Source organism: Trachymyrmex septentrionalis, unplaced genomic scaffold (genome assembly GCF_001594115.1).
Source record: "Trachymyrmex septentrionalis isolate Tsep2-gDNA-1 unplaced genomic scaffold, Tsep1.0 scaffold112, whole genome shotgun sequence".
NCBI lineage: Eukaryota > Metazoa > Arthropoda > Insecta > Hymenoptera > Formicidae > Trachymyrmex > Trachymyrmex septentrionalis.
Genome location: NW_017304248.1, coordinates 888,867 through 899,525, shown reverse-complemented (window position 1 = coordinate 899,525; position 10,659 = coordinate 888,867). Strand labels below are relative to the sequence as shown.

Below are 10,659 nucleotides of genomic sequence, written 5' to 3'. Positions count from 1 at the left end.
AAAAAAAAAATAAATTCTCAACAATTTTGATATAATTATATAAATATATTTAATATATTGTAGAATTATGAGATGAATTACGAGATTATTTTAGAATACTAACTTTCTATTGCATTAAATTCTATCTCTATGTTAATAATGTCGACATAAAGGAAATTGTTTTCTTTGGTTGCTTAAAAAGATAAATTTGGCTTTTGTTATTGGCCTGTGTTTTGACTATTTTTGTTACGACTGCGTAGCAATGATGTATCCGAAAGAGAGTAAGTTCCAGGTTCAAATACTGGTGGATATTCTAAACCAGGATAATCAGGTGGTGGAGATGTTGGTGGCGGTATGTATGGCAATACTGCAGGTACCAAGTTCTTTCTAGAATTTAGAAAGCCTTTGTTGGATGAATATCCACTGTCGTACTAAAACAAAATGAAATTATTTGGTGAATATTTGTCACTATTAATTGTTGTCAATATAAACTTAAAATATTAAAGAATTATTTTTTTAAAAAAGATAAAGTAATATAATTTCTTATGTTCAACTAAATTTTGTCATATTCTTTTTCAATATATTTTCTGTTCAAATATTATTCATATTGTTTATCATTTCTTTTGCGTCGCTCTCATTACTTTCAATTAATCATGTAAGACGTTTATGCATTAAATAAAACAGTAGATTTAATTATACGCACTTTTGACTTGATAGAGGATGTTATTGTATCCGGATCACTGACCGAATTGACCGAACGCAAGGTTTGAATAAACATCTGGGAAGGATTGTTATTGTTGAAAGAACTGTGAGACTGATTGATTTCATCGTCGTCAGAGTTTGGACTACCGGAACAAGTAGATAATGGATGCTGCGATTGATTAGAGCAATACTTATCCCGAAATAGCGCTTTATACAACCGCGGCGAACTAGTTTCTAAAATTCAAAATTATTTGTTGCCAAAACACATTACATATATTATATTCAATAAGTTAATAACTATTTAATAGAAGTTACCTGATACGGTTTTCTGGGCATTTTTAGGAAGCTCTAAGGTACAGGGTTTTTGCTGTTTCGTACCGAATAAAACTTTCAGGCGACTCGCTTTCTGTACATGATCGTTCTTATCTAAATGCATCTCAAATGTAGCACGCATTTCTTCCTGTTCGAAAGGTGATGTCGGCATTGGTGGTGGTTGATACTGTGCAACATTCTTCAGACGATTTTTATCACAACTTGAGCTTTTCTTGTCGTTATATTTTAGTGAGTCTAGCCAGTGTTTGTCGGAAGAACTATTATCATAACGATTAGTAAAATTAAAACTCCCCTTCCGATTAATCGACGCATCTTTCTTTATGCATTGCTGTGTCTCAGACGATGTATGACTTGCGAGGTCATTATTAGATCCAGAATATCCTATATAAAGTAAAAATAGATTTAATTAAAGAGAATTTCATAACGTTTAATTAATAAGACTATTCAGATACTAATTTCGTCAAGATATTAAAATTATTGTTTTTAATAAGTTTTTGTATAAAATTCTTTATCATACCAATATTTCTCGGTGAAAAATCGTGCATTTTGTTACTTTCACAATTGGGAGATTGTCTATGCTTATTAAGCTCATAGTCTGCACTCTGATTTGGAGAATTCTGTTTGTTTGGATTTATTGTGTTTTGCCAATGAAATAAATCATCATGTCTCGGTTTTTGAGTATTCACAAGTTCCTGTACTCTTCTCTTCTGCGCATAACTTGATGAATCCCATACCTTTTTCATTCCAATTGTCATACATCTGCCGTGAGATTTATCATGTACGTAATTCGCTTCGCTTTCAGATCGAGTAATAACAAAATTATCCTTGATGAATTGGCAAGGCGCGTGTACATGTGTATTCTTGTTCTTCGAGTGAACATACATGATATTGTTGTTTGGTATTTCATCGCTGGTTTTGCCATAAATATTGCTAATATCATTCAAAGATGTGTCACTTAATTGTCTAATTTCCTCATTGTATGTCGTCCTATCATTCAAGTTTCTATGCTGTACATGAACGTGATCGTTGAGTAAAGGCGTTGCACGCATAGACATCGATTTGTTTATCATAGTACGTCGTTGCTCATCTTGTTGTGATGTCATGAATTCTTCTTGTGTGGTAAAACCTTGCAGGTTGTCTGATTTTCTACCAACAGATTACATATGTTAACGTTGTTAGATATTAAATTTATAAAAAATATTATTGCGATATAGAAAATGTATAAGATAAAAATTACCTGTCTATAGCATGCCGATAATCATTCATGTCTGGGTTCGATATATCTGTAGCATTTTGAGAAGTGCCATAGAATGTACTACCAGCAATCGTCATTTGTAAATCGGGAGAATTTGAATTATAATCCTCTTTCCTGTGAAACAGTCGAAACCGTTTTTTGCACATCTCTTTATTGTTAGTTTTGGATTATATTAAGAACGCGATTTTTTTGTTGGAAAGTAGTAAAGATTTCCTTCCATTATATTAATGGATATCGAATCCATTAAAAGGATCATGTTTAAAATGGACATTGAATCCACATTAAAAGGATCCTGTTTAAAATAGATATTGAATCCATTAAAAGGATCCTATTAATGATAAAAAAAAAAGTGTTACTTCGATCAAATTTGTTGGTCGCGGATAGCACAGAGATGATGATAAGTTGCCTTCAAGTTATCGTCGTTAGAATTAGAATTCCATTGAGTTCAACGTAACAGACATAATGCCTTATTTTGTCCTGTTTGGCAAAATTAGTTGTTACAACAATTTTCGACAACATATCAGCAAACTCATTGTATTTGGCTGTCTGAATTATAGTTATAAAAAAAAGGTAACATCATTACTTTCATTTCCTGCTGACGATCTATCATTTTATTTTTGGACAATTAATTTTGTGATACGCACAACTACTATTTAAGTATGCACTTCTACTTGACAGCAGTTTATTAATTTTTACTAATGTAATGTTATAGTTAACTCGATACATATAATTACTGTTTATATTGAGGATCCGAAACAAAGGATTTTTAGACAATAAATTTGGTGTACACGCACGTTCATCTAATGTCGACTCATATTTGCATTTTTATTTGATTTAATTCGTTAGAGCTTAAAATATTTTGTCTCATAGGATATATTAAGATTCAAAAAAATATGTTAAAAATATTTGTACCATAAAAGATTTATATACGGTAAGTATGTCGATTTAGAATATTCTTGATATATTTACTTGTTTGGTGTCGATGTAGGAAGTACTCGTCTGTAACTTCTAAATTGGGCCGTTGGAACAGGCATATTCTGATTTCTGGCACTAAGAAATTTCAAATATTTTCGATCCAAGCTCGCACCACCGGTTTCGTGATCCTTAAACGATCCGCCGTCTTTTCGTGCAGACTTTTTCAGAGAACCAAACATTTTCTCCGAATTTGTTTTGTCAGATTGAGGTGTGCATTTTAATTTACTCTTGTGACTTTCGCTATCGCTCTCATCGGTTTCGCTAAACAGCTCAACGCTTTGATCTTGAGTATCCGCTCCTAAAGTGCCTTTATTAACTGCGTCCAGCCACATAATCAAATTGTCTTCGGTATCAGCAGCAAAATAAAACACTGTGCCTGTGTGATATACTTTGAAGGAATACTTTCTTGATTTTACTTCGGTAGCCGGAGATACAGTAAAGCCCGTTAATACAATCAAGCAGTTAGCTTTTACACTGTCCTGTAGTTTAAATCTAATTGCAAAAATACAAATTTGTATATTTAATCAGTTGTATGTGTATGATTTATTTATCATATGTTTTATACAATTTTACCTGTACAACGATGAACACTTTAATACAAACCAGGCTTTTGCCCACGCGCCACCTGCTCCTCTACTACGATATGTCAACCATCCTTCTAAATCGTTAGTACCAACGTCTCTTACGGATACATTCCTCCTCTCTAACAAGAATAATATATTTTCTTTGTATTATAAGATTCAATTTAAGAATATATAATATATATATATTTTTGAATATAAATTGTAGAAACCTAATTTTTTAATACTGTTATCAGAACAAATATCTTAAATAAGAAAAAAATTATTGATTAATTGTACTTACTTGCTAATAACATATTCCGTTTTCTACTGCTTCTTGGACTATTATTAGATTTATTTAAACTACTATGCAAGCCGATACTTTTAGCTACCATCATAGCTTTATTAACAACACTTTTCTCAATACTTTTATCCTTTTCTGATAATCTTGGCTTTAAATCTAATGTTTGTTTTGAGTATGTTATACCATCAGGACAATCGGCATTGTGAGAGTGATCAAACCTATAACAATCTGTTATGGATTGATCCGAGCAAACGAATTTTTCAACAAATGTTTCATACTTTTCAAAAGGACATTTTTCTTCTCTTGATTGTTTGTCGTTATTTTCATTATATAACGAAGCATCAGATAAGTTTAAACGATCAAATTTTTGATCGCTTAAACTTACAGTTCGTGATTCGCCAATAAAGTCCATCGAATTTTCTGTGTAATTAAGCACATCTGAGGAATCCTTTTTATCTTGACAATCCGAATTGCTCCTAATATGATTAACACATAAACTTAAATCTACTTTTTTAAATTCTCGTTTAATGCCGAGTCTCTCTGGAACTTGAGGTTTTTGCAAATCCTCTAAAGTTTGTGGAACATTGTTTAATTTCGAATCAGTTATTGCTTGGTTCGTGTAATATTTACGAGGTGGCGGTTCTGGGGGTGTTATGCGAGATTTATTCTCAAGTTTTCGAACAGACTGAATCTTTGGTAACTCTATAAAGCGGCAAGACTGTATCGTGACCTGTGCCGGAGGCAAGTCTGCAGACTTTGTTTCTTTAATTTGTTGCTTTATGTTAATCTTCGAAACGTTGTGAGTAACATTCACTGAATCATCTTCAATAGACTTAGTATTATTATTTAGTGACACCATTGTACCGATATTATTATCTCTTAATAGCACTGAGGAAAATCTTTTTTCAAGCAATTCTGTATAAGTACAATCAACCGTTTCTAAAATTTTATCACATTTTGGCAACGTTTGATTTCTTTCGATGCTATTGTTGCTAATAATACTAGTGCTACTACTAGTACTACTATTCTTACTAGCACTACTATTACTATTATTGGTGCTGCTGCTGCTACTATTACTACTACTATCACTATTACCACCACCAATATTACCATTACTACTACTGCTACTACTACTGCTACTACTACTGCTATTATTACTGTTACTACTATTATTACTATTATTGTTGCTACTATTACTACTGTTATTATTATTATTATTATTATTGCTACATTCACTTTTACTATTAGATATTTCTGAGGTACCACAATCAGCATTCTCGTGATATTCGCATGCCGAATGTTTGAAATAAGCAGTTTTGGGGTTTTTGTTTACAACAATTTCGCATTCAGTATTTAATTTTTTGACGTCGTATTTCTTATTGTTTACATCCAATACATCATATTCCAGATTTTGATTTTTCTCCTCTGTGCTATTTTCAAGATTTACACCATTTATTGAAATGTAATCATTATCTTTATATAGATCTGTTCTTTTAGGCACTCCAAAGGCACTTGTCTGTTCTTCTGTATTCTCATACGCGATCTGTTTCTCGATGTCATTAATTTTTCGAGCGACATTACCATCGTATCTGATAGCAGATGGCTCTTTATGCTTGCTGCTTGCATCCTTCAATTTTTTATTATCATCAACATTTTCAACAACAGTACTAATATTAGTTTTTGTTAAATTATTATTTGGTTTATTGATTAAGCAATGATCAAATAAGTCTAATTTCTCAATGTGTGATAAATCATATGCAGAGGTAGTATAGTCTTTATCTAATTTATCACGCTTTTCAACGTGTTGCATGCCGATTTCTTTATTATTCCGTTTGTTTTCATTAATACTATATGTATCACTAATAGAATTATTACATTCACCTAAAGGCACAGTCGTATCATTTAAATTATTGCTATCAATGACATTATCTCTGAATGCTTGCAAATGTTCTATATTAATATCTTTATTTACAATATTTGCACCAACATTACAGTTTTGCATAGGAGTAATCTTTTCTTTCGTATTAACTGGATGCGTGCTTTTAACATCAGTCAATTTTTCCTCAAATTGCACTTTTTTATTCGTTTGCTCATTATTGTTCTTCTTTTTCGCCGATTCTAATCCTAAACACGTTTGAGGCCGTATATTTACCATTGGTACATTATCCAAACCATGGGCGCAAGATGTTGCTTTATCACGTAATTGAACAGCCGCATTGTGCTCTAATTTCAACTCCTTCCAAAACCGTTCGAGATTAATACCATGTTTAGATGTAGGACTGGCACCGGTTATTGTGGCTCGCCTTTGGACTAAATTTCTTCGTTTAGCGTAAAGTGGCGTTTCTGCTTCGCTATCAGAATCGCTACTATCTGTAGTCATTGTATCCAACATTTTAACTGCATCTAAAATGCTCGTTGGCTCTGCACCGGATTTCTTTGGCATATGTCTACATAACAAAAGACATTTTTGTTACATATGAAAATAAAAAATTTTGTAATTCATTTCAAGATAGAAAATGTAATCTATTAAAGGGTAGGATATGTATTCATACAATACGGAGTAAGAAGCAAGAGTAAGAAATTGACCATAATTATAGTCGATTATTTTTCTGACATTCGACTGGTTTGTCCATTTCTTACTCTTATTTCTTACTCCATATATTGTAGACGACGCATTAAGAATGGGCAATATTTTAAATATTGATATTTTTGAATTTTTTTCCCCAATATTTTGTCTTTCGATATTAACCATCGATATTTTAACTTCCGATATTTGAATAAGAATATTGAACTTTCGATACGGGATGCTGCAAGCAAAAACTTTTGTTTTATACTTACTGTACTTGTAAAGTATCATTTGTTATTTAATATTTGATAGACAACAAAAATGAATTTATGCTGACAGCGTATGAGCGTGAAGACGAAATGCCCCATCGTTCACTAATTATATATAAGCGCGTGTTAGTTTAGTATAGATTAAGATTGAATTGAAACTTTTATTATTTATCATAGGTATTCATTATTGTAAGGACGTATAAGATTAAGATCATATAAGTAAATAAAATAAAAATAAAATGTGTAAATGTAAATATTACAATATAATATATATATTTGTTCAATGATACTATATTATATGTAATATCTATATATATATAATGTATTAGTTGTAATAAAAATAACATAATTTTTTTTTAAATTCTAATCAGAATAGTTATTCAAAGGATCGATGAAATAACATCAAAATAATCTTCAACTGTTATTTTTGCAAAAAGATCAATTTTTTGCGCATCGATACGCGATCAATAAGTATATCGCTTAAAAATAGAAATATCAGATCCACATCAATATCAGCAAAATCGCATTATCGAATCGATATTTTGCTGTATCAGTATTCCTGTTCACGATACATTGTAATACGAAATCTCGAGATTTTTTTTCTGTATCGCCCATTTTGTGTGTGTGTGTGTGTATTTGCGCGCGCGCAATACATTTACGTGGTGTCCTAACAGCTGCGACTTAAAATATTATAGCAAGAAAGTTTTTAAAAAATTAAGTAAAAAAAAGTTAGTTTATATTTTTATTTTAAGCAACAATTTTTAAGAGAATGAGAATTTAAATATAATTAGTTACAATCTACGTTTACTTTTCAATTTGGCATAATAGTTTTTCTTCTTTACACCAATTGATTCATCTCCTCATTCTATGCATAAAAGTATTAAGATAGTTATCAAAAAATGAATAGTTTATGAAATATTACATATTTCATGTCAAAACGTGTTAGAATAAAATAGACAGGTGATCATATTATAAGAGCCATAGTTCAAAAAACGTGGTTTTTGAATTTGTATAAATAAAATCAATATATTAAGGTTTATAATAATTTTTAATGAACAGTTCTGCACTAAAATGCACTAAAAAGATAATCTTAGTTTATGTGCACAATTATTAGGGATGCACCAGATATCCAGGAAACACCCGGTATCTTTTTTACTATCCGGCCAGATAGTCAGTAGTATCCGATAATATATCCGGTTGAAATTTTATATTGATCGTCTGCGTCATTAATGCAGAAATTTATTCTTTTCAGCTGAATTTCTTGCACAGTTCATCTCTCTTTCCTCTTTTTCTTTTCACACGTTGGAAAGATAAAAAAAATTAATATCGCTTTTTCCTTGCTGTTTTTTTCCAGATATCCGACAGGATATCCGGGAAAACATCCGGCCGGATAATTAGATATTAAATATTCGAAAAAAAGTGTGATGCCGGATATCCAGTATCCAATAATCGTGTCTAAATTATTACAAATTATCAGTACCTAGAGAATAGTATAAAAGTTATTAAAAAAAAAATGCTTTTTAAATCTTAATTTAAAAAATGAATATTTCAATAATGCATCAAAGAAAAAGTTTTATATACGAACTTATAGAGTTATTTTCATCTGTATATTCTTGAGAAATTGCTCACCTTTTCCGGAATACTTTGTATATACGCACATGTTATCAGATAAGAAAGAATATTAGCAGAACACAAATAATAAAGGTACATATAGAAAAGTAACTTACCTAGGTGATGGCATTGCAAAGTCAGGTATTGTTAATAATTCTGGTCTAGGCGATGGAAGACTACGTCCTTGTGTTGCGTAAGAAGTATTTCTGTTACATGGAAGTTTATATGGTTTTATGTAAATTTTGCCATAAACTTTAGCATGTCTTGGCCTACGTTTTATAGTCAAAAGCATTTCTGCTGGACTTTCACGAAATAATTCAAGCAAATTTTTTCTCTCCCAACCAACTACCGTTTGATAATTCACCTAGTATAGAGATTTAAATACATTTTAGAATTATATAATTTGTCAAAATTTATAATATATAAGAAGTACATAAATATAAGACATTACTTGAACTATCTGATCACCTTCCATCATTTTGCCAGATTGATGTGCGGCAGATCCAAGTTTAATTTCAGTTATCTGGTGTACTCCATGAAAAGATGGTAAAATATAAAAACCCTAAAAGAAATATTCCAATAATTAAATAAATTATACTAGTATATGATGTAATATATGCATTTGTAAAAATTATATAATTAAAAAATATTTTGATTACGTAGTATATAAAAAAAATGTTATCAGAAAGCAGCAATCATATTATGATTTAAAAAAATGGTTTTTTAAATTATTAGACAATATATCGTCCTCAAGAGGGTAAAGATATAATTACTTATTTTTAGAAATTTAGATTATAATTTACAAATGCAAATATTAAAAATGTTTATATATATTAAATATTATTTTTTAACAATTATGCCATTATTAAAAATGCATTTCAATATTAAAAATGTATAGTTCACGTCAAACATATATCACAGATTATCAGTATTAGCAGTGACTACCGAAATGCCTAAAATATAAAGCTTAAAACATTTTGCAATATTTAAATTTCTATTTAAATAAAATTTTTCTATCCGATAAAAAATAATGCAATCTATTGAATAGATATAAAGATAATAGGGAATTAAAATAACGATATAAATAACGGTTGAATTCATTATCGTTACTGCAAAAATGTAATTATGTTATCGGTATTGTTACAAACAGAATAAATAATAGTAACAGCGTTACAAATAACGCATTAGGCATGAAATATAATTGAAAATCACAGGCAACCCTGATAAAATTAAATCAACATGACATATAATTTTTCGTATATTTTGAGAATTGAACATAATGAGATAATTGAAACATTGTTATATTATTAAAAAAATGTACCAAATCATCGCTGGATTTCTTTTTTAATGTTGCTAAATCTAAACTTGCAGGCTGTAATATCATAGGATCAACAATATCTTGAATAATATAATCTGCTAACGTTGCTAGTTGACTACAAGTTGTCCGAATTTCTTGGACTGGCTTTTCAGCAAATCTATCTCTTTGTGCACATGTAGCCATCTCTATTGATATTTTCATCAATTCAACTTTCTTAGCATGGTATTCTATGTGTCCATTAAATGGAGGATAATCCATCCATCTCACTAAAGGTTTGACCACCATCATAATGGACGCTACATCTGACAATGTTTGAGTGCCAACTGACTCTGAATTTTTTTGCCGACACAACTCCTTGTGTAAGCTGTGCGCTTGGCTTGATAGTCGCAATGCCAACAACTGCAGATTCTCTTTATCCAGTTCGTAATGAAAACTTCTAAGATATTCTACTGCATTAAGAATAATCTCCTGATGACCGAGCTTTATTACACCCAAACGTTCTAAATCTTGTGATTGTATATTTAATAATTGTTGTCCATTGACATCATGATTTAGAAAACTGTGAATATAGGGATGTATAGTATTATCCAAACCTATGACATAAAATAATAAACTCATGATAACATTCCTGCATGACTTACAATAGTAATTATTTATAACGTTATTTAATATTCATGCAAATTGAAACGTCAGATTCAAGTAGCATCTCACTTTGTCCTACAACTAGATTTAACCACAAATTCTTGTAGGATTTTAAAATATACATATATGTATATATATATATATA

The 10,659-nt window shown here is 30.4% G+C and overlaps 1 protein-coding gene across 1 annotated transcript in view; it reads right to left on the bottom strand.

The window, feature by feature from the left end:
- Nucleotides 1–68: 68 nt before the first annotated feature.
- Nucleotides 69–10,659, bottom strand: part of LOC108752671 — a 12,056-nt gene continuing 1,465 nt past the window's right edge. Inside the window, exons 2-12 of the mRNA XM_018493693.1 lie at nt 9,876–10,465; nt 9,006–9,116; nt 8,671–8,918; nt 4,109–6,555; nt 3,818–3,947; nt 3,239–3,736; nt 2,252–2,383; nt 1,532–2,160; nt 997–1,395; nt 683–915; nt 69–410 (exon numbers count right to left, since the gene is read on the bottom strand). Of these exons, the coding sequence (XP_018349195.1) occupies nt 198–410; nt 683–915; nt 997–1,395; nt 1,532–2,160; nt 2,252–2,383; nt 3,239–3,736; nt 3,818–3,947; nt 4,109–6,555; nt 8,671–8,918; nt 9,006–9,116; nt 9,876–10,465 (5,630 nt within the window). The 3' untranslated portion in view covers nt 69–197. The remainder of the gene's footprint in view (nt 411–682; nt 916–996; nt 1,396–1,531; nt 2,161–2,251; nt 2,384–3,238; nt 3,737–3,817; nt 3,948–4,108; nt 6,556–8,670; nt 8,919–9,005; nt 9,117–9,875; nt 10,466–10,659) is intronic.